Source organism: Sciurus vulgaris, assembly GCF_902686455.1.
Source record: "Sciurus vulgaris genome assembly, chromosome: 1".
Lineage (NCBI taxonomy): Eukaryota > Metazoa > Chordata > Mammalia > Rodentia > Sciuridae > Sciurus > Sciurus vulgaris.
Window position 1 is genome coordinate 51,994,534 of NC_136461.1, and position 25,677 is coordinate 52,020,210.

General features: G+C 32.9%; 2 protein-coding genes across 3 annotated transcripts in view; one reads left to right on the forward strand and one right to left on the reverse strand.

The window, feature by feature from the left end:
* ITGB3BP (integrin subunit beta 3 binding protein) overlaps positions 1–15,793 on the reverse strand; it is a 53,780-nt gene extending 37,987 nt beyond the window's left edge. The window contains exons 1-2 of one of the 2 annotated variants that reach the window (XR_013763129.1): positions 15,656–15,788; positions 2,544–2,586 (exon numbers count right to left, since the gene is read on the reverse strand). Coding sequence is in view for 1 of the 2 variants with exons in the window: in XM_079135940.1 (XP_078992066.1) it covers positions 2,544–2,586; positions 15,656–15,660 (48 nt within the window). In the remaining variant the exon portion in view is untranslated. Of the gene's footprint in view, positions 1–2,543; positions 2,587–15,655 lie in introns of both variants that reach the window. The other variant, XM_079135940.1, reaches the window with a different exon arrangement.
* Positions 15,794–16,026: 233 nt separating this feature from the next.
* EFCAB7 (EF-hand calcium binding domain 7) overlaps positions 16,027–25,677 on the forward strand; it is a 46,653-nt gene continuing 37,002 nt past the window's right edge. The window contains exons 1-5 of the mRNA XM_079136669.1: positions 16,027–16,162; positions 16,589–16,786; positions 18,273–18,460; positions 21,985–22,196; positions 22,794–22,880. Of these exons, the coding sequence (XP_078992795.1) occupies positions 18,274–18,460; positions 21,985–22,196; positions 22,794–22,880 (486 nt within the window). The 5' untranslated portion in view covers positions 16,027–16,162; positions 16,589–16,786; position 18,273. The remainder of the gene's footprint in view (positions 16,163–16,588; positions 16,787–18,272; positions 18,461–21,984; positions 22,197–22,793; positions 22,881–25,677) is intronic.

The window sequence follows — 25,677 nt, forward strand, 5'->3', positions numbered from 1 at the left end:
GGCACTGGGTTCAATTCTCAGCACCACATGTAAATAAATGAATAAAATAAAGGTCTATCAATAACTAAAAAAATATTTTTAAAAAAATTTCTAAAGTGAAAGATGATTCATGCAGCACTCAAATATTTATACTAAAGGGAAAATAGCTATATGGAAATAGTATATGGAAAGAACACTAGACATGAAGTCAGAAAGCTGGGGCTCATATAATGGTCTTGCTGCCTATTAGCTAAGCTATCATGGACAAGTCACTCAACAGATCTTTAATTTCCTCACTTAATAAATATATTCCCTAACTTAATTAGCAAAAAGTAGAGAAAGTAGGATGGGGTAGGTATGGGCAGCTGGCAGTCATGTATCTTGGGCCAGGATCCGTAATATCGCCCTCTCTGTGTTTGGGTAAAGAAGGCATGAGAATTTCAACCATGCTATTTCAAACATGAAAGAGGGGTTCTGTGGAAAATCTCCCTAAACTTGCATAATTTATCTGAGGCTCCACTCCCAAAACCTTTAGCTTTAGAGAGTGTCCTGGGTAGGGAGTGTTTTCTTTTTAAAGAAGGCATTAATAATATCTTCCAGGCCAGAAATAGAAAAGCAAGTATGACATCAAACTAATGGCTCTAATCTTCAAGTCACTACATTTTGTGGGAGAGGATCTCTCAGGTAGATGAGAGAAAGGCTTCTCTATGTGTCTTCTTAAAACCCATTCTTGGGACAGGGAGCTGGGAACTGACCCAAGCAATGGGGGTGATGTCAGGCAAAAAGGTGTGGTTGGAACAGCTGCAGACCTACAACTCCTAAGTTTACTCCAACTCCATTCCAGGCTGCTATGATTCTTTTTGCTCCTTTGGATAATGGTGTCTTGGTTCCCGCTTTCTTCAGGAGGCCATATGTACTGGATGTATACAAATGATGCATCTTGTGCACTTAATTTTTTTCTTAATATAAATATCTGTCTTATATTTTTGCCCATTGTAATCCAAGGTACTCAATTCTGTACTGTGTTCTCAGGTACACAAGCAATCCCAGGGATAATTTGGCAGCAGCTCCAAGTCTGCTTGAGCATTTAGAACATTTCAGGTTTTGAATTTTCAGATTAGTGATGTTCAACCTGTATTGACCTTGCAGAAATAAAAGGTATCATAAAGAGATACTATGAATGATTCTGTTAATAAATTAAAGAATCTAAATGAAATGGACAAATTTCCAGAAATATACAACATGCTCACATTGAATCATCAAAGAACTAGAAAATGTGAATAGGTCAATAGCAAGTGAAGAAACTGAGTTAATACAGTTAATTTATTAAGAATACAGAACTAGATCAAATATAACAATATATTTTTCGAATACAGGATATTAGTTGTGGCACTGGTTACCTTGACACATTTTCATATGAAGAAAAAATGGGTAGAAAGCCTGCCATGACAACAGTTGTGCTTCATGAAGAGAATGGATTCTGTAATGGTCATTCTTTTCTATTTAAATAATTGTTACCATCTCCCAAAGAACAGTTTTGGGGCAGGAAAGAAATGTATTTCATTTCAAGCTGGACTACTCATCTACCAAAATACCATTCTGACCAAAGAAACAGATGCAGAATTACAGTCACAGCTGCATTCTGCACAGAACAAGTTGGATAATGGTACTCTAAATTGCTAATTATACTGTTAATGATTTTTTTAGTGTCATTGCAGAATTCTGCCACCTTTGTACAAAATTTTTCAAAAAGCATCTAGGAAGTTTTTAAAATGGTGAATTTCTGTTTTGTTAAAGACCAGTGAGTCTTTCAAAGAGAAATTCCACATAAAACCCATTTCTTGAAATAGCATTCTTATATGAGATTTTGTATAGGCCCATTTATTGACTAGCTATTTGTCTTTCTCACCAGTTTACTTCCATTGATGATTACGAGGTCATAAGTATCTTAGTATTAGTGTGTGTGTCTAGATCCATAGTTGATATGAAAAGATAATAAACTAACATATGTCATAACATGTTGGCATGGGGAATGTGCTCTGAGTAGATTCACAAAAAGTAATAGCAATAGTACAATTTTATTTTTATTGTGATAACTATGGTGAAATTTGTTACAATGTTAGTACTTTGTTGTGTTTAAACCATATCATCATAGCTGAAGGAGATAATTACATTTTTGATGTGAAAATGTTGCTAATGTTTTGATTTCACTTTAGATTACAGTACACAGATTAAAGTATTGTCATCATTCCACATTGTTTCTTATACACTTAATTGGCAGATCATTTTTTTTCTACAAACTAATTTCTAGTAATTTATTTTATTAAGGTTTCCAAAAAATTTGCTTAAGTGACTACCTCAAGCTTGACAGAAACTTAGGTTTATAAAAAAAAATTATAAAAATTTATAAAAAAAATTAGATTTATAAAAAATATTTATATGCAGAAAATGGTATACCATCACAACTGTCTCATGGTTTCTTGGTAATTTTTATATTTAGGAAGATAAATCAGTAGTTAAAAATATAGTCTTATGCAATCACAAATTCTTAATCAAATACTTACATTTTCTTCTAACTGATCATCCAATTTCAGTGATCTCTTAACACTGCAAAGGAAATATTTAAAGAGATCTTAGATTTGGCATGCATTAAGTAGGCAAATATTTAAAGGTAAGCTATATAAGCAAAGATTATAGTTACTTTTATTAACTATTTTTATATTGCTTGTTAAAACACCAATACCATTTAAAGATAGCAATTATTTATGATTGGTTTGTTTTTAATAGCATATTTCAATATGGGATCATAATTAAAAATTTAAATGAATCACTTTTTTATATAATTTTATATACATGCATTAACCAATTTAAAGTCATAGTATACAAAGTCTTAGAAAAATTAGTATATTTATCTGCTTTGAAATACCACTAATAAAAACTTGTACATAAGTTTTTTATTATTTAAAAATTTAAAAATAATTTACATACCTTCAATAGAGATGTTCAAAGTATATTATTTATACTATGAAATAGAAATAGTGCACTATGTGTTAAAGGTATGAGCAAGGTGAAAAAGTTTTGCACATTATTCTAGCATTAAACATGATTCAGTGCAACCAGACTATGACTTAACTGAGGAACAGATGCTCTATGTCTTTATAAGTCCCCAATCCATAAGAAACTATTTTTTGTTTCCTTCACTAAACTGATTCAGGAACATGCCAGGCTCTCTGTGTGCAAAATCTGTTCTGCTAAACTGGATGCCCAGCTGTTGGTGACAATACTTAGAAAGGAAAGCTGAATATTTATAATACTTTATTTCGTACAGCTGTCTCCTAAAGAGCAGTCATCAACATTTTATTGAATGCAGACTAAATGCTCAAAGGAGAAAAAAGGTCAATATAAATTAAAACTAGCTTTCCCAGTGACAAATGCAGCATTAAAAGTACTTTCTTGATCCCTGAGAAACAGAAATTCAATTATTTGAAGTATTAGAGGATTTGGATATTATGCCAAAGATTGTATTATAAAGATTGCATTACAGAACTCCCCCAAATTTGTATAGAAGACTATTCAAAAATAACTACTGACTCATACACAACATATAGGAATAAGAAAAAAATGAAAGAGATAGGTCAATCTATGAAAATTAGTATCTAAAGAGGGTTTACTTAATTTTGTTATTTATCTACATTATCCAATCACAACATTATTTCTTGATTAAACTGGTTTAAATAATTGTATTTTTCTGGAAGTCAATTTAAATTTGGTTTAGGGGTTGAGGATGCAGTTCAGTGGTAAGAAACTTGCCTAGGATGTGTAAGACCCCAGGCTCAATTTTTAGCACTGAATTAAAAAAAAATCAATTTAACATGAATTCTCAATGAAGTGAGAACAGAGGTATGAGCAAATAAAATGGTAAATCATTTTTAAAAGTATTTATATTTATCTTTGGAATATATATAGCCCTATTTAGTACATGAGGTGTTCCGGATTTCATAACATTTCAAAAGTAGAAATCAAAAACTAAAGTTACACAACTCAGAATTTTCTTATTCTTTGTTTTTAAATGATGCTAAGATGCAGCATCTAAAAGAAGTTCTTTTAAAAGACCACAAAGCCCACCCTGATACTAACTGTCCAAAATACTACTGCTTTACAATCAGTGGTTAATTTTTAGGGAAAGTGACACTATGCTTCAACTTAAAAGATTTCCAGATTAGGTCTTAGTGGATCTAGAAAGCCCATGGAAATTTATAAAAGTAAACAAGAAAGTGAGCTGAGTTAAAACAGGCTGTCATCTCCCCCTTTATGTTTAGTGAGAATCTAAAAACATGATTCACTGAGGGTAATGTACAATTCAGATAACTTTGGCATTTAATAACACAAAGTTGGTAATATTTATAACTATCCTAAAAAGATTTAATAGACATGACTAGAAGAAACTTAAGAAATTACTTGGTTTGTCTATAGGGAAGAGTTTGTGAAACTTGCCTATGGTCACACATTTGGAGGGAGGGAAACTCAATCTCAGTCCTGTGGGGAAACAGGTAAAGGACAAATCTACCAGAGGAATTTAGGGCCTTATTCTTACCATTCTATTAGAAATGAACCCTACTGAGATATTAATCATTAAATTAAGCACCTATAATACACAAGGCACTCCTTTATCCATGAACAATTGTAATACAAGAATGAGAATGATGCTACATGGGTTAGGAAAATGTTAATAAAAATACATGAGACAGAAAAACTATAATGGAAGAATAAGCAAAAATTTATTAAGTACAAGATACATATTGTTCTAAAATATTTATTTCTCTGCTACCATTATTACTTAACAATTATAAGAGATATATTTTGGGTAGTTCTGTAAAGTTATATCTGGTTCCTGTGGCTGCTTTCTTGGTTTTAAAAAATGGACACACACAAAAAAATGGGGATAGGACGTGAACATACCTTTCTCCAAAGAAGACACACGGCACACTCACACACACACACGTGGCCAAAAAATCAACATAAAAAAATGTTCAATATCCTTAATCCTTAGAGAAATACAACCCATGTTCACAATGAGATACCACTTCATATCTATTAACATGCTTACTATAAAAAAGAAAAAAAAAGAAAATACCAAGAGTTGGTAAGAATGTGGAGAAATCAGAACCTTTGCGCACTGCTGACTGAAATGTAAAATGGTGCAGCAGCTATAGAAAACAGTATGGCAGTTCCTCAAACGATTAAAATTAGAATCACCATATGAATAATTTCATATTTCAAAATAATTAAAAGTCAAAACATGAGTAGAGAGTCATATAACAATATTCATAGAAGCACTGTTCACAATAGCCAAAAGGCAGAAGCAATCCAAGTGTCCGGTGACAGATGAATAAACAAAATGTGTCATATATACACAATAGAATATTATTAAGCCTTAAAAAAGAGAGGAAATTTGGACATGCTACAACATACATGAACTTTGAAGACACAACACTAAGTAAAATAAGTCAGTCATAAAAGGACATACTGTATGATTTTATTCATATAAGAGTAGTCAAATTCATAGATCCAGAAAACAGAACAGTGGTTGCTAGAAGCCAAAGGGAAGGAGAAGTGGGAAATTACTGTTAATGGGTACAGTTTCAATTTGCATGATGTAAAAAGTTTTGGAGATAGCTGGTGGTGATAATTGCACAAAAGTGATTATGCCTCCCTCTTAGGGATAATCTTACATCATCCGTAGGTAAGTTTTCACTCCAACCCACCCAAATTTTGGAATTCTAAAAAGATTAAAAAAAAATTATATGCAATTTAAATTGACAGGAGAGAAAGTAACTCTTTGTAGAATTAGCTACCATAAATTATTTTCTAAGAAGATTCTCCCCCTTTTTATTTAGCTTACTACAGGGTAGTACCCTGAATAAGATTCTCTGATTCAGCAGAACAAACCGAGCAGGTAAGTTTTATGTTACTAACACCAGTTTCAATATTAAAAAATTATTCTAGTGGAAAAAAAGCTATCATTTGATTCCTAACCAAGAATCAGAAATGACACCTTAGAAGCTCACAAAATTATATGATTTGAGGTTCTTTTTTTTATAGGAGTTTTAAAACATTAGATTAAACATGATTTTGAGTGGCAGAGCTGAGGGTCGGAGTAGGGGGTGAAGAATAAACTTAGTAAAGCAGATAAGACTCAGGGAGCTTTGATGCTATGCCAAATTCTTCCCTAAGGTTGGGCAAATCACATAATCTCACTAAGCTTCATAAAGTTGATAATAATACTGGCCTGTAAAGTAGTAAGAAATTTCTGAGTGGAAGATAAAAATATCACTTAGTATTTCAGTGCTTCCATTTACTCTTCACTATAATAGACATGATAATGTTGCCAGCTACTAACTTCACAAGAGTGTTTAGAGGATTATTGAGTATGCTCATGAGATGCTTAGAAATCCTTTGATGAAAGGCAATGGCTAAATTCACATCCCATGTGACTCCTTAAGTGTAAATTGAGATATATGAAATGATTTGTTTTCCATTTCAAGTATGGGCAAAGAATAGAGAAGAATCTTCTATAATCTTTCTGTATTGTCTGTTTCATTCAAGTTATTCTTGTGTTCAGTATTTCTAATGCTCACACAAAAAATCTCTACCATGGCATATTACATGCAGAAGTATGGTCACCCATGTGAAAGTATTTAATTAAATGATTAATCCTGTTATTCTTCATGACAAAAGTGGCCCCAAACTGACCAATTACTGGGCAACATATGTTTATGATGTCAAAAGATTAATGACTGGCCAAAGAATTTTTTACAGAAGTCAAGTGGATATATTTGGAAATATCAACACCAGAGGATAAAAGATGAGATTTTTTTTTTGGTTGAATAAAATGAGAAATACAGTAAGATCATTTCACTCCTAAATGGGTACTCCTGAATATACAATAAAATATTCATTAATATTCTTTCTGCCAGAAGTTTATATATAACAGATAATTTATGCATGTCGATTAAACATACTTACACATGAAGGAAGGATTTAAATATGCCCTTTAAAAGAGTATCCATTGAAAGGGCTCAAATAGGTCTAAAAGAAATAAAACATGGTAGATGGGTGATATTTTATGTACTTTTCTGTATGAATTTTATTCCTCAACATAAAAATAATCATAAAAAAACTACTGCTAATGTCTACTCTACTTCTGAGACTTCAATATAATTATCTCTTAAAAAGTTTCACCTGGCCCTGTCTAGTTTATACTACCAATCCTTCCACTCTAGTTAATAGCAGCTGTACATGACCCTCTTATTAAACCTATGCTAAAATGATCTGTTTTCCCTCCCTAGACTTAAGATATTTATATCATTAACACCCTGCCAGTTACCTGATGGGTAATGAGATTTAAAAATGCTTAATAAACTATCTCTTCCATTAAAATTAACACTATTAACTCTAGATAGTACAGTATTTGTTTATATTTGGAAACTCAAAGCTCAACAGTACAAAAGTATTATACAAATTAATAATTTAATTAATTGTACTTATTTTAGCTAAAAAATCAGTCTCAAAGAAACAAATATTTAGCTCTTGCAACTTTTATATGCTTCACAATTAATTTTGGTTTGAAATTCTTAGCTAAGTCTTGGTTTTTCTTAAAAGGGTATTTCCATCAACCACATTTAAGGTAGCTTAAATATTTAAGTCCTCCAAGGATGTCACATTAACAGACTTAACTCGAAGATAGTTCCTTTTGTTGCTGTATAGCTTATCAGTTCTGGAAAAAAAAATCAAATCCATAATTTCCTCAAATGTTGCCCCTCTTCCACTCTACTAAGTATAAAATTACTGAAAAGAAAATTATTTTCAGACTTTATCTCTTTCATATCTTTAAACTCCTTTTTCATATTATTGTTCTTTATGCATTCTGGGCAATTTCTTCAGATTTATCTTCCAGTTCTGTAATTCCTTCTTCGGTTGTGTCTAACCTACTATTTAATTCATCCATTAATTTTTTTGAAACTTCAAGTTTTGGATAAATTTTTAATTTTTGTATAATCACATACTTTCAAAGAGTTGCAATAAGAATTCTTCTTATCCTTTATCCAGATTCACTATTGTTTACATTTTGTTCCATTTAACATTATTCAACATATATACATGTTATATGGGCAGAATGTTTTCTGAATCATTCAGAACAAGTTAGAGACATAATACACCCTTACCCATAATCATGTGTTTTTCTAAACATGAAAACATTCTTTTACATAAATACAAAATTAAAAAATGTATCACACCATTATTATCAACAGTATATTCAAATTTTAACATTTGTCCTAATAATATCCCTTATAATCAATTTCTCTTCAAGTCTAAGATCCAATTCTGGATCATTCAATATTTAGTTATCACATCTCTTTAGTCTCCATTAATTCAAGACAATTCCTCAAACTTTCTTAGGTTTCCTTGACCCTGACATTTTTTTTTCAAAGAGTACAAATCATTTTAATTATAGTATAGTATTCTCATTTTGGGTTTATGTGATATTTCCCCATGATCAAAATATGCATTTCTTGGCATAAATACGCTATGGAAGTGACTCTGTATCCTTCTGAGTGTAATAACTTGAGATTATCATTCCTTTTCTATTTATTAGTTAACATTCTACTCCAAGGAAGAGCTTCGTCTTCTCCCTTTATTCATTTATATCACTTTATAGTGTCATGTATTTTTATTTTTGCCAAGGGATTTTAAGTCATTCCTATCATTACTTATTTTTATGTTTAACTGTCCCACATTTGCAAGAGAATCACCTGTGCTTCATGGTAACTCCTGTTTACCTTATGTACCCTTATCTCCTTGAAAATCTTCTTACTTTCTAGGACACATAAAAAAACTTCTCTTGGAATCAGCCTTGGAATCAGCTCTTTCTCCAATGAAACATGGTTCTATTTAATGGACAATGGTATTGTCAAAATCTGGCATTAAATGTGCTAACTGCTACTCATGTCACTGCTGATAGGCCTTTCAGTGGACAGAAACCTAGAACACATGTGATACTTATACATAAATTTCTATCTCTAATAGTGTATATTTTAAAAATCCATTTCATGTTGACTCCTCCAATGCCAAGTCAACATATAGTATTTGAAATTCTTCTATCCAGAAGTGAGACACCTGGCTCCCATCATCTACAATACACTTACTTGCTTAAGTCTATAATATAAAGAAACTAGTTTCAGAAAATTAGGATACACTACTATGGAAAACAAATGTCAATATTTGCTAGTATTTTTTAATGTACAGTTTATATACAGTGAGAAGATAAAAATAAAATGCAATCCCTTATATTTAACTTCACTCTCAATTTCTTTCTTACAGACTAATTTACGTCAGTTATTTTTAGCCCAGAAAACTTTGTTTAGCAATTTTTCTTGGCAGGTCTGCTTGTGACATATTATTTTTGTTTTCTCTCAACTTATTGTCATAGTTTATTTTACCTCCATGTTTGAAGAACAGTTCTCTATATTTAGAATTCTATGCTAACAGTCCCTTCCTTCTTTCCTTCATTTCTTCTTTCAATACTATAAATATCTTATTCTACTGCCTTCTTTAATTGTTTTTGATGAGAAATTAGCTTTCACTTGAATAGTTTCCCTTATAGTAAAGAATGAATTTCTTACGGCCACTTTCAGGATTTTCTCTTCATTTTTAATTTCTATCAGTTTGATTCTAGTATGTGTAGGTGTACCTGTATGCAGATGTAAAAAAAATCAAGTGTATGCTCATACATATAGGTATATGCACACTTACTTTGAACCTTAATTAGAATTTACTGAGCTTCTTTGGACTTGTAATTTTATGTTTTCAGCAAAACTGAGAAAATTAGGGCAAAGCAAGCACTCTACCAACTGAGCTATCTCCCCAGGTCCAGGATCTATGATTTTTAAGAGTCTTTTATGCTCCATTCCCATTCTTCTGACCTAGGACTCTAATTACATTTTAGATCACTTGATATTACCACATAAATCATGCAGAATCTGTTTTTCCCCTTCATTCCTTCAATTAGATTATTCCTTTTTCTTCTAGCTTCAAGTTCACTGACCTTTTCTTCTACTAAAAAGTTCATAAAATGAATATTTTCATTCCAGATACATTGTACTTCTCAGATGTAAAATTTCCATTTGCTTCTTTTTAATTTCTTTTTAAAAAAATTTTGCTTCTATTTATCTTTGAGATTCCCCAGGTGTGCTTTCATGTGACCAGTTTTTCTTTAAATCCTTGAATATATTTATACTAAGTCCTTTTAAAGTCTTCATCTGCTAATTTTAAAATCTGTGTGTCATCTTAGGGTCAATTTTTAAATTTTTTCTCTCAACAGTGGCTGTTGTTGTTTGCATGGCTGTTAGTATGTTACTGTATGCAATATACTGTAGATGCTATGACACAGAAACTCTCAACTCTGTTACTGAGCTTGGGCATTTAACTTGACTAAATTCAAACACTAAACTCTGTTTTTCCTGTAATGGGGAACAGCTGAAATCTCTGCTCAGTTCTTTCAGGATTCCAGCTGTTGCTTCCTGCCAGGGCTCATGAAGCTTTCCTAATCCATTCATGGCTAAGAGATCCACCTAGAATTTAGGTAGTTTATACCCACATTTGGAGCTATTCTCTTTACAGGATTTTATCTTTATTTTCTGGCAAGTCTAGTAATCTCAAACTTATCCGATTGACTCTTCAAGCCAAAAATAAGAGCTTTCTGCTGAGTTCTACTTGTATTCCACGATGTGAACTGACTTTAGACTATCCATTATCAACACAAGCCCAGTCCACCGTAGTTTCCTTCTTTTGAAGGTCAGCCTGTCTCCAATTTCTCCCTGTTGATGGCTGCTCCAGGTTTGTTTTTGTTTTTGTTTTTTTGGGTGGGGGTCGTACTGGGGATCAAACTCAGGGGCACTCAATCACTGAGCCACATCCCCAGCCTGATTTAGTAATTTATTTAGAGACAGAGTCTCACTGAGTTGCTTAGCAGCTCCCTTTTGATGAGGCCAGCTTTGATTTCTCAATCCTCCTGCCTCAGCCTCCTGAGCAACTGGGATTACAGGTGTGTGTCAGTTATTTTTAATATTTTGTCCAGCTTATTTTTAAGATTTTGTCCAGGGTTTAAAATTGTTACCTATGGGGGCTGGGGTTGTGGCTCAATGGTAGAGCACTTGCCTAATAAGTGTGAGGCACCAGGTTTGACCCTCAGCACCACATAAAAATAAAGGTACTGTGTCCATCTATAATTTAAAAAAATATAAATGTATATATATTTGTTATCTATGGAGGTTTTAGTTCAATACAAACTACTCTGACAATAGAACTCTATGCACTGAGTTTTTATTTCAACAATTTGTGTGTGTGTGTGTGTGTGTACCTTTTAAACTACTTACTCATCCCAGTTTAAAACCCACCTTTTTTTCTCACATATCCTCTTATTAACTGACAATTTTTGTGATTCCACTTTTGGTTTCCTTAAACATTATTATAATTATCTCATATTGTACCTGTAATAATTTCATTTTGTAAAGTCCTTGGGATCTAAATCTGTTGGTTATTATGTGTTCTAACTTTCACTTATGGTAGTCAGCTTTTATGTTTGATTATTTGTGGTTTTGTGATATTTTTTGGTTGATCTTAACCTGTGAAAAAACTGGGGGCATAAAATGAGGATGCTGTCCTCCAAAGATGTATATTTGATTTCATCACTAGCCAAAGGATCCATACCAACCAGGTATCATTTACTTTCTGTTATACCTTAACTGCTAAATCTCAAGTTCACATTCCTTACCTTGCACCTAGCTGTATCAAGTGCAACATGAAAAAAATACATATATACACATATATGCACATACATGTATATACACACACACACAAGTATATATATTTTCCCCCTAGGAAAATTCCATCTTTCATCTACACTTACTCCTTAGAGTTTAGTTTCAGCTATTTTTAGTTTATTGCTTGGGATTTAATTCCTTACAAGTCCACCAATGCAATAAAAATGTAATTTGTGCAGAATCTAGTTGTTTTGGAACAAGCACTTTAAAAAATTCTAGTCTGTATATTAGAGAAGTTTCTAATACCATTACAAAAAAGTTGTGCTATACTTTCTTCTATTATACTTTCCTTTCACAAGCAGGAAAAATTATTGCTAAATTTCATAGTTTTAACACTTTTAGCAAGTACTAACAATTTTACCTACCTTCTTAAAAAAAACAGAATATTTTCAAGTAAAAGAAATTACATAACTCTGAATATCCTCTATGATTCAAAAGAAGTTTATTTAATAGTTAACTTTTACTTGGCCTGGCACATCATTTCACTTATCTCTTTTTTATAATCAACCCACAAAATAAAAATAATTGGACTTGGCATTAGCACCAACATGACTACAAACCCAAAGAGGTGCAATAAAAAAAGTTCAGCAGGTCCAGAATGTGCCTATATTCATTTTCTTTTATCATGGAAAAATAGTACATTCTAAAGTTATTTTGGAAAAATTTCAGACTTGTATAAACATATCAGCAGAGTGGACCCCACTCTGAGAAAGTTACAGTTTTCTAAAACTAATGTTATTTCATAGATTGAAACAGAATAAAGTTAACTCTCATAGAAACTGATCAAATGTCCTTGGCTGAATTAGCATGATGATGTACACTAATTAGAAAGACTTAGCAAATGCTATTAGGAAGCTTTAAAAAGGAAAAGATGAAGAAGAAGAAAAGCACTAGGGATAGTTATCCCAAAAGCCATTACATTTGACTTCAATATTATGCAAATATAAACATGATATGAATTACATCTATACAGGATGAAATCTTTTCAAAATGGCAACTTTATCATTCAACTAATACTTATGTATTGAGCAACTATTTTATTGATGAGGACATTAGTAACAATCTAAGGAGCACACAGCTAATTACAGTACCAAGAGTCCAATTTTGGCTTTTCTTACTCCGAAGTCCATGATTTTCTACTTCAAATCTTAAAAAAAAAAAAAGTGAAGGTTTCACTCTAGATAGAGATGCCTCTAGTTTTACAATGTACACAGAAAGAGGAGCAAATTTTGAAGGAAAGATTAGCCTAAAGAAATTACAAGCAACAATTATTTATTCATCTATTCCCTCTTTTCTCAGATAGTATTCACAGGACCAAATGGAAGATAGAGAAAACTATACTCATTGAAAACTGAGGTAATCTCTAAATCCTTTAAAAAACATTTTAAGTAGTATATGGTACATACTAAATAATAAATGTAAGATGTGAAAATTATGAAACATTAAGAAAATGTGGGCTGGGGCTATAGCTCAGTTGGTTGAGTGCTTGCCTCTCAAGCACAAGGCCCTGGGTTCAAATCCCCAGTACCAAAAAAAAAAAAAAAAGAAAATGAATGCCCCAAACTCACCACATAATTTAAAAATTAGATCACTACTACCAGTTTGGTTCGGGACACACACATGCCTCTTCTCTATCTCATCTGTTTCCCCCAAAATGTAACCATTAAACAATTTTGTATTTGTCATATGCTGATTTTTCCCATGATTATCTTTTACTACATACAAATATAACCCCAAAGCCTGTCCTTAAGCTTTATGAAGACAATATGTAGTCTCTCACAATTGGTTTTTTCACTTATTATGTTTTAACATTTATCCATCCATTATATTGTCATTGGAAATCTGCTCTTCCTATTTATTTTAGATTCATTTAGGCTATAGATATTTTTCACAAATACTCATCACTTAGTTTTTTCCTATCAATTTTCAACAAAATTAGAAAGGATATGGATCACACCTTCCCATGTTACATTATGCAGTTAGTCTTGCAAGTGCCTATCAAAAGCTCATCATCTCAACACCATTTAAAAATGATTCCACCTTCACATGTAACTTGCCAAATGACTATTTGTATCACTCCCATGTAAAACCTCAGAATTGACTGCATTTAAAAATAAGTTTACTAACAATGATAGAGATCCCCTACTAAAATGCCATTATGCTTCATGCATTATTAAATTGTTAATTTGGCTTTAAATCACTTTGCTAAAACATATTAACTCAACAAAGTTGCTATATATGTAAGATGTCAACCTCAAGATTGTGTATATAGTCACAAATGCATAATTGTATATGATACACTGATCTTTCTAATGCTACAACAGGGAGAAAAGCCTTTTTAATTAATTTTGTGGAATGAAAAAACTTACTCCATGATCCACTAAATACACAACCTTGAAGCTGACATCTCACATATACAGTTACTCTCAAACTCTCCTAAAATAACATGTACCGTGTTAAGAAGCTATCACAAAAGTTCAACTTTTGATAGTTTTTTGATTCTCCATTTCTACAACAGAACAGGAACACAGTTCAGGAAATATCACCAGTTTGTTTTCATTGTATTCCTACTCAGGGATTTTTTGTTACATTACCTTTGTAGCTTTGTACATATGATAACTGAGGGATCTTTCTAATGCTACAACAGGGAGAGAAGTCTTTTTAGTTAATTTGGGGGAATGAAAAACCTACTCCATGATCCATAACCTTTAAAGTTATAAAGGCATAAGTAAAACACATTTACTGATATCTGTAGAACATTCTATTAGATGCTGAGTTTCCTTATCCATAGAGTAAGGATAATAGCTGCCCCTAGCTCCTAAGGTTCTTTTTGGGATTCAATGAGAAACTGTAAATAAAATACTAAATAAAGTACCAAGATCATAATTAAAGATTCAATAAATAAAGATTGTTATTTCTCATATCTTTTTACCTTCCCCTCAATTCTTATTTGACAGAAATAGTTTCCCTGCTGTCTTACTTTGCATTTGACTCAAACCTGAAAATAATCAAGGAATATGCTACTCCAGGGGTACCTAAGTCAGCCTGGGAACAGGAGCACCCTGAGAAGAACATCACTGTTATGTACTCCTCCCACTCCCCAAGTTTGGTTTTTGCTTTTCCCAAAAAAAGTTCCTTAGTGATTAAAAAAAAAAAAAAACAAAAAAAGTTTTGCAGGGCAGCCAACTGCGTTTTATTCATCTTAATATAGGATGTATGAAGAGTAAAAACAAATGAATATTATCTAGCAAAATGCCTATGGTCGTTCTCAAAAATCAGATTATTGGAGCTGAATGAGAATTTGGAGATCCCCCAGTACAAATTTATTTTTATAAGTAAGAAAAGTGAGTCTGTTAAGTGACTTGAGAAACAATGAGAGTCTTAAGAGGAAACTAGGTTCCAATCTCCAGTTCATGAAAACTTTCAAGAGTTTATATTAATTCACTACCCCAATCTAGGCATCACAAGGCTTAACGGACGTGTTTTAACCTACACCGTCCCATCCTCTGTTAACCTATTTAAATGATTTCAAGTTAGGCATTACCTACATACAGTCCACAACCTATACAATCCGTCAAAAGGCTTGGAGAAACAGAATTAAAGTGAACAAAGACTATCGGATGAGTACTGCTGGAAGAGAAGAGGTAGGTTGAGGGTACTGTCAACACAGACGAGTTTACGGTCATAAAATAAAAAAAGGCTACTGGGCACATAATATCTACTCCTCTTCCCCACAGAGGGACCTAAAACAAAACAAAACAAATCAGCAATACCTGGGGGGAGGAGATACTTACGGCATTTCGAGTCTCAGGGAGGCACCACCGCCACTAGACAAAATGAACTAAGCAGCCTCTTCCGAGAATAGACAAATCAGCAGAAGGAAACGCCGCAGACTGAAAAGCGCGGGCAAGCCGGCACTGCTGGTGTCACACCTAACGCGGCCCGCCGGAAACACCCTCGCGCGTAGAAGAAACCGAGTGGGTACGAAGGAAGGGGTGCGTAGGGAGCCTAGGGCCACAACCACAGCCAGTCCCGCCGCGTGCAACACGGAACACTCTCACTACTCTGACCAAAGGAACATCCGAACAGAGTAGCAATAGAACATGGCTATTCTTTCTGGATCAATCCATCCTAGGTTTATATCCGGACCGTTTTGGGAGGTGCTCCGCGTCTTATTTCCGGCGGCGGAGAGGCGCAGTTGCCATGGTAATTAGAGAAAGGCGATGTAGGTCGGACAGCGGAGAGGATCGCGGATCGCTGGAGAGAACTGGCTACGCTTCCTCGTTTGTGAGCTGAATTAGGTAGCAAACAGCTCGCTGTCTCGGGCTCTTCTGACCCTCTCCGTGCCGCTTTCTTTTCTCCCGCTTCTAGTGCTTTTCTGTCCTATTAGCAGTTGGTCTACGCATGTCCCTAAAATGTACATATAAATGCAGTTTTATGCCCAGAGAAATACGAAAATAGAGAAAGATTGCCAGACACTAGCCGACGACGTGTTTCACTGCGGAGGGACGGTGGCTGCATGGCTCTGTTTCCTCTTGGCCCTTGAGAAGCCCGAGGCGCTTGTTAACAGTTTATTTTTCTTGCTATTGTGTGCCTGGTTATTTATGGAGCCGTTTGCTGCCGTGTTCTCTCCAGGCCCCTGCCTCGGTCTCGGGCTGGAGTTTTAAATAAAGGAGGTTTCCAAGCCTGAGGGGTGCAATTATATATTTATTTAAGCTTCCGTTTAGTCTTTTCACAGAAAAGGGAAGAATAGAATTCTGGAACATTTCCGCCGTGGGATTTCCATGTGAGAGAGTCATCAGATTCGGAAAGAGTATTTGAAGAAGATCCTAAAACATTTTTTTTTTTCATTTAAAAATTGCTTGCTGCAGAGAGAGCATTCATTCTTCCTTGTTGGAACAGTTTTCTTTTACATTGGTGAGAAGGTGCGTGCTCGCATATGTGTTTAAAACTCCTGATGCTTAATTATAGTGATACCAATTTGCAGTAACCAGACTGTGACGCCACATCCCTATGGGGTCCTTCTAAATCTGGTGTAATATGAAAGTGTCAGGCAGGCGGTCTGTGTATTATAAATAGGGTACTTCATCCATGATAAGCGATTATTATCTTTCTTTCCCAAGTGTAAAAGACCTATATAATTCAAGAAGGTGCCAGTGATTTAGGCCCCCTGAGTAAGAATCCAATGAGTCCTGAAGGGGACCCTACCTGTGTCATCTTATTGTTGAACTTGAAATTTCAATTTATTAGGTTGAAATGTATTTTTAGAAGTCAAAGCTGGGTAAAGTAATGTTGGAAGCTGTTAGACCACCAGCACAATTTAGTACCTCATAGTAGCCATTGTTCAATAAAACTTCATTCACATTAACAAAGAAGAAACTGGTTTTGAAATTTACTGCCTTTCACCACTTACTGGTGAGGTGACATCTCTGCCCCTCAATTTCTTCATCTGTAAAATGGACAAAAGTAGGGAATAAAGTACCATGGATGACAGTTCATTAAGCCCTTATAAGCAGAGATGCTATCTAAACCCAAAATATTATTATTAATAAAGGAACTTAATAAACCTCTGTGGTAATGCTGTAAATGGGACTTTAAAAATTCAGTTTTTTAGAAAAACTTCAGTTATTTGAAATGTGACGCAGCATTATTGAGATGTTAATTAAATGATTTGGTTGATCCTGCTATGAAGAATGGGTGCCAACTGCTTTCTGTAAAAAAATCTCATTATTATGGAGTTTCACATTTTTGTTGTTGTTGTTGTTTGGTACTGGAGATTGAACCCAGAAGAACTTTACCACTGAGCTACAGCCCCAGCCCTTTTTTATTTTTTATTTTGATACAGGGTCTCACCAAATTGCTTAGGGCCTTGCTAAGTTGCTGAGGCTGGCCTGGAACTTGTGATCCTCCTGCCTTAGCCTCTCCAGTCCCTGGGATTACAGGTGTGCATCATCATGCGTGACTGGAATTTCACATTATCTACAGTTTATTTAGCACTTACTAAGTATCAGATAGTGTTCTATATGCTTTACGTGTATTAAGTAATTTAATTCTCTCAATGAAGCTGTTGAAAGATCTCATCTGACTGATTATTTTGAGAGAATAGATGTGTGCTTTTACTTTGTCCTGATTCATCTTTTGTTTTTATTTTATATATTTGCTCTTTGGGCTGTTATTATATATTGGAGGAACAGTTTGTGTGGATGTGTGTTTATGTGTGGTTGTGTGTTTAATTAGAAATCAACTGCTAAGAGTTTTAGATTAACATGATAGTCTATATTCATGTTTTAACATTCATCTTTTTCTTCTACATATAAAAACTTTAATATTGTGATCCCCATACACTTGAAAGGCATAGAGGCATTTGCATTTTAGGTGACTAAAACGAATTTTGAAATTATTTTCTAATAGAATGGCGATCAGTCCAGGAAGTGATGCGGCTTTTACCAGTCAGAAATCCACACTTTCAGAGAGTCCTCGAACAAAGAAATTTCCACTAACTGAAGAGGAGATATTTTATATGAATTGTAGAGCTGCCTATTTAACTCTCTTCAAAAGCAGCTTAGACAACATTATTTCTAAAGATCAACTTTGCCTAGGTAAATTTTTTTAACTTAAATGTTTTGTCTTATTTTAAATGCTAATAGGTCAGAAAGATTGAAATTAGAATTACATTACTTTACACCACTTTCATAGTGAAGCTTGAGCTTTGGAACTACAGTAAGCTATTATGGCATTTTGTTTAAGTTACATATACTAAGAACTTTAAAATAAAATTATGCAACCTATATTGGTATCTTGAAAGCTTCCACCAACTACTACTTGCTTTCAAATATTTTTTATTCTCATTTTTCCTTTTTAGAATTTATAGTACAATTAAAACACTTTTGGATTCTGAATCATTAGTGTAAATTTTGACCTATACTGAGAAAAATATAATGCATATATAAAAGTGGGGCCAAGTGAGAGAACTCATTTAAAGAGAACTGTTGGGAGAGAAAAGAAATTTGAAAAGAGAATAATAATTCAGGGTTTATTATTTTTTGTTTTTGTCTCTTATTGCTTCTCATTATTATATTTTAAAATTCCTTTGGTTACAGATAGCCCCCAAATTACCAAATTTGGTTCCGGCCAGGGTGTCAAATGACTTGAAGGTCCCTGGTCTCAACAGGGTGGCAAACAATACTAGATAATACTGACTACTCATGTTAGTTTCATCAGCACTGATAACTTTATGAGTAGAGAAACTTGAGTAATTTTTGCATCTTTAGAAATATTTACCTTGAGCCAGAATTCTGACATGTTTCTGCATATTTCTTGGGTTTGTATACAGTAAGATCTCTATTTAAGAAAATCCATTTTGGGGAAAATGGGAATTGAAGAGATTAAAATTTGTTGGATGTTTAAATCAAAAACATTATTTGTAAAATAGTTTAAATGCAAATGCCCGTGATTGACATGAATTTTAAAGTTGTGAGTTAATTTTACTTTGATTTACATAATTTTTAAATTAGAAAAATGTTCCATTTTGAATTTTCTATTTAATTTTTATTTTGAATTTTAAATATTAGTGTTTAACTAATATGTGTTAATGCTATAAGAAGAAATCCAATTAATTTAAGCCCAATATGCCACTATTTCTTAAATAATTGAGTTTTTTTCTTCTTTCAAAAAGGCTGAGATAATGAATCTGCTAAGTTCTATGTAATAACTATATATTAAGGTGCTTTCAGACTTATGAAATTATGTGGGAAGATAATGCAGTTTTTGTCTCCGTTATATACACTTTTGGTTTTATGGTGTAATATTCTTTGTAACATTGTAATAATTGATTTCAGATAACCTAGTTATTAAAAAGGAGTAATGTGAACCACTGATGTCTCTTTCTTACTACTTTTAGCTATATCCTTCTGCCACATAATATGTGCTCTGACATTTCCATTTCAAAGTCAGAGCAGTACCATTACCAGAGCTTTAGAAACCTTTTTGTCAATTTATAAATAATACAGGTATTATAGACTCATGCCAAAGCTTATTAAGCCCTGGCAAAAGATCAGTATCTTGTCAGCCTTGAAACATCTACGGTTACATAATGTTTTCACTGTCATCAGAATTAACAGTTAATTCCAACTAATCCTAAACCAAGAGATTAAAGTAAGTAACAATTAGAATGTATCAGTTTCTTAAATTGTGGGGATGTCTACTTAGTACATATTTTGGCATAATTAATATTTTGGCATAATTAATATCATTTTGAGAAAATTGTTCTTTTGTAATTACACCTTTCTAAAAACAATGTGTGTGTGTGTGTGTGTGTGTGTGTGTGTGTGTGTGTGTGTGTGTTGCTACTGTAAATAGCAACAGGTGTACTGAGTTGCCCCTTGTGGGAAAGAGTTACATGCTAATTTTCCCAAAGCTGGACAGAAATTATTTTTTTTATCATGTTGATTTTTGAGCTGTAAATCACAACTTCATTTAGATCCTACTTATATTTCCAACTTTTAAAGAGTAGGAGGTGGCTGGGAATGGATTTCTAAAACACATATGCCCTTTCTCCTATTCTTTTAGTAGATGAGTTTTGAAATTGTCTGTTTATGCAATAGGCAAAATATTTAACTTTTGGTTCTAGGGCAGCATGGTAATCAGGGATTTTGTCTACATCCAAAACAAACCCCTGGAAATAAAAATATGTAAGTCTTCAATGCTACAAATTCCACAAAGGTGTTATAGGTGAATGAGAAAGGCAGTTATTACCACTACAACTTCTGTTAGCTCTGAAGGTCACCTTTAGATTATATTCTTGTTTCTTTCTTTCTTTTTTTTTTTTTTTTTTTTGACCAAAATTTAAATTATTTAGGTACAATGAACTGGAATAATCTGGAGAATGGAAAAATTTCTTTTTCTTCTAAAATGTGTTGACCATAAGTTATGACTATAAATAATGATTTTTTACTTTTTGTGTAGACCTCGATTTACATTATAGAACTTCTATGGAGCTACAAAGTTTGTATCTGAAAAAATATCACTCTTTGTATGCTTGTCTATAATAAATAGTCAGTATAACTAACTCGCAAATGTCTTATTTTATTACCCTGATTTAATTTCTATTTACTTAAGGATATTCTTTAAATTGTTTCATATTTACTAGTCCCTTATAAGTTGCATAATATTTGGATTATACTTTTTTTAGTGATTTATTTGGCACAGATCTGTGAATTCCCACCATAGGTGGAAATATCCAATATAAGGTTTTATAATAGAAGTTGGTAGTACAATTCAGGACAGTTGTACCTTTTTAAAATTCTGTTAATTTCCTTAGTGGTGTTTAGGAAACATCATTCATTCATTTTAGACAGTTATGTCTTAATATGCAGAAGTTTATTTACAAATTACCAAGTTACTTCTATCCAACTGTAAAGAGATAACTATAATTATTTAAAACCATTATATTTTAGTGTGATATGATATGTGCAAACAACACATCTTTTCCCACATTATTTTCTTTCAGACATAAAAACATGATTAAAAATGAAATGTAGTTTACCTGTTGTTGACATTCTTGATTTTTAGTAGTATTATAACTATAGGACTATGACTATTTTCAAATGAATGATTGAAAGTGAATTTTTATATTGTATAATTTTAAAGGAGAAACTTCAAAAACAACTACAAAATTTATTTAAGCAGATGTAAATGATGATGGCTTTTCTTCATTACAATATTTTTTAAGCAGAAAAAATAATAATACATGCTTTTTATCATTATCTTTATGTCACCAAAATAATTAAGTAGGTGATGTTTTTAGTTATTTTTTCCCTCTAAGAGCTCTTAAGTTAATCATTTGTTAACAGTTATTTAAAACTTATATGTTGAGAACCAATTGTCAGAATAGGGAAAATTCATTAAATCTGACATTAATAAATCAAGAATCTTTAGCTGGTGGAATATATGTTTGTTTTCAGAATCCAGGCATACAATAACAACTAGATTGTCAACACTAAAAGTAATGTATTGGTATATATGGGATTTGTTTAATATAATATATAATGATTGGAAGAAAAATTACACTTAAATACCAATTCCAAATGTTACAGTAACAAATAATACTTGTTTTATTGGACAGCTCTTCAGTATGCAGGAAGAAATCCATCCCAAAAGACCATTAATAAGTATTGGACTCCTCAAACTACCAAACTGAATTTTGATGATTTTTGTATAATTTTAAAGAAGGAAAAACCTACTTCAAAAGCAGAACTGCTTAAATCATTTAAGCAGTTAGATATAAATGATAATGGCTCTATTTTACACACTGACCTTTATAAATTCCTAACAAAGGTAAGATCTGTGAAACTTTTGTAATGTTCATATTTGCAAAACAACTGGAATCTAGGTTTGGCTATTAAAGTTCCAATTAAAAATAATTATTTCATTGTCAGGTAACATGAATCACATGTTATTTATATAAGTAAATATAAATAAATAAATAAATGTAAACAAAGTATAAAGTTGAACCTATATTGCAGTCTCCTTGTGCTCCTGCCCAGCATTCTTCAAAAATCAATGATAGGTCCATGTGGGATAAGTAAAAGGAAAACAAAGTATAAATGGGATAAGAAATCCATTCTTTTTCCAGTACGTTGTCAGAAGATACTATCTCTTTGTATTTAATAGCATTTATGACTGATATAATGACATATAATAGTTTAAATTTATTAAACTAAAATTTAGCATATTTTCATAAAATTTAATAAAAAATTGTGAAGTTTTATTTCATGTAACAGTCTCATCATTGTTTGACGTAATATTTATTCTGATTTATAATGAAACTGCATATTCAAACTTACTTATAGAAGAAATTAAAATATATTTCCACAATCCCCATGAATAATAAAGTGGTAACCATGTTTTAAAATAAATCTTGTCTTATTTCAGAGAGGTGAGAAGATGACTCGAGAGGAAGTAAATGCCATAATAAATTTGGCTGATGTAAATGCTGATGGAAAATTTGACTACATTAAGGTATATAAACTCATTGATGTAAATTTGCATCTGTTTAGGGAAATTATTTTATTTTTTACCTGGCTTTATTAAGGTATAGTTGACAAAATTATATATATTTACAGAATACATGTAATGTTTTGATATGTGTATATTTGATGTATATATTGGGAAATGATTAAATTAAGGTAATTAACGTCAAAAGATTTTTCTTTCAGATGTTGATAGACCTTTATTTTACTCATTTATTTATATGTGGTGCTGAGAATCAAATCCAGTGCTTCACACATGCTAGGCAAGCGCTCTATTATTAAGCCACCACACCAGCCAAGAGTTTTTTGTTTTTGTTTTTCTTATTTTTTTTAATGGTCTACCACTAAGCGACCACCTTCAGCCCCTACAAAAGTATTTTTTAAAGGAATGCATCTTTTTTTTTCTTTTATTTATTTATTTATTTATTTTTAAATTTTAATTAAAAATCATAAATTTACATAGGGCAATGTTGTTTGCTTCATTTTGTTATTTTTTTCCCTTCCCCCCTCCCCTCCCACCCCTCTTTTCCCTCTATACATTCCTTTCTTCCTCATTCTTACCACCCTCCTTATCCCTAACCCTAACCCTAACCCTAACACTAACTCCTCCTACCCCCCCCCCCATGTCCTCATCCACTTATCAGCGAGATCATTCGTCCTTTAGTTTTTTGAGATTGGCTTATCTCTCTTAGCATGATATCCTCCAATTTCATCCATTTGCCTGCGAATGCCATAATTTTGTCATTCCTCATGGCGGAGTAATATTCCATTGTATATATATGCCACAGTTTCTTTATCCATTCATCAACTGAAGGGCATCTGGGTTGGTTCCACAATCTGGCTATAGTGAATTGAGCAGCTATGAACATTGATGTGGCTGTATCTCTGTAGTATGCTGATTTTAAGTCCTTTGGGTATAGGTCAAGGAGTGGGATAGCTGGGTCAAATGGTGGTTCCATTCCAAGCTTTCTGAGGAATCTCCATACTGCTTTCCAGAGTGGCTGCACTAGTTTGCAACCCCACCAGCAATGTATGAGTGTACCTTTTCCCCCACATCCTCGCCAACACCTATTGTTGCTTATGTTCTTGATAATCGCCATTCTAATTGGGGTGAGATGAAATCTTAGGGTAGTTTTGATTTGCATTTCTCTTATTACTAGAGATGTTGAACATTTTTTCATATATCTGTTGATTGCTTGTACATCTTCTGTGAAGTGTCTGTTCATTTCCTTAGCCCATTTGTTGATTGGATTATTTGTATTCTTGGTGTAGAGTTTTTTGAGTTCTTTATAGATTCGGGATATTAGCGCTCTATCTGAAGTATGAGTGGCAAAGATATTCTCCCACTCTGTAGGCTCTCTCTTCACATTACTGATAGTTTCCTTTGCTGAGAGAAAGCTTTTTAGTTTGAATCTATCCCAGTTGTTGATTCTTGCTTTTATTTCTTGTGCTATGGGAGTCCTGTTAAGGAAGTCTGCTCCTAAACCAACAAGTTGAAGGTTTGGGCCTACTTTTTCTTCTATAAGATGCAGGGTCTCTGGTCTGATTCCGAGGTCCTTGATCCATTGTGAGTTGAGTTTTGTGCAGGGTGAGAGATAGGGGTTAAATTTCATTCTGTTGCATATGGTTTTCCAGTTTTCCCAGCACCATTTGTTGAAGAGTCTATCTTTTCTCCATTGCATATTTTTGGCCCCTTTGTCTAGTATGAGAAAATTGTATTTATTTGGGTTTGTGTCCGTGTCCTCTATTCTGTACCATTGATCTACCTGTCTATTTTGGTACCAATACCATGCTGTTTTTGTTACTATTGCTTTGTAATAGAGTTGAAGATCTGGTATTGCGATACCCCCTGCTTCGCTCTTTCTACTGAGGATTGCTTTAGCTATTCTGGGTTTCTTATTCTTCCAGATGAATTTCATAATTGCTTGCTCTATTTCTGCAAGGTACATCATTGGGATTTTAATTGGAATTAGGAATGCATCTTTTTAATATTGGCAATGACTCAGTTGTATATTGTGTTCATTGTACTTGAAAGTCATTTTCTTCAGTTCTACAGTTGTGATATGATTACATTAAAAATATAGATTGTGCATTCCTAATCCAAAAATCCAAATGCTCTAAAATTTGAAACATTTTTTGAGTGTCAAAATGATGCCACAAGTAGAAAATTCCATACTTGACCTCATGTGAAGGGTAGCAGTCAAAATTCAGGCACAGTAAAAATATCATTTATAATTACTATCATGGTGTATGTATAAGGTGTATATGAAACAAGTGAATTTCATATTAAGATTTGAGTTTCATCTCCAAGATTTCTCATTATATATGTGCAAATACTCCGAAATCTGAAAGCATCCAAAACACTTTTGGTTCCAACATTTCAGATAAGGGCTTCTCAACCTATATAACCAAGTTAAAATATGTATGTACACAGAGACGTATAAACAAACATAGAGATTCTCCTCAGAAATGTACCTTTTCTGGAATGAAGAATCATAAAAATTATTTAGAACAAATGCCAGTCTATAGGTCTTGTAAAAAAATAAATCATTTCTCCTTGTGTAACATTTTATTTCCACTCAGAGTATGACCTCCTCATTGAATCATGGCTGCATTTCACTAGGTCACTTGAGGCTGGTCAATCTGATTCAAGAAAATAAAATGAGTTACCAAGTTCAATAAGAAATATATTCCATCTATCAGTCTATTCCTTGCCTACTAATGTGCATTTGCCTTCTTCTCCTCCCAAATGTATGATTGAATGTTTTTACCCACTGGACTACTTT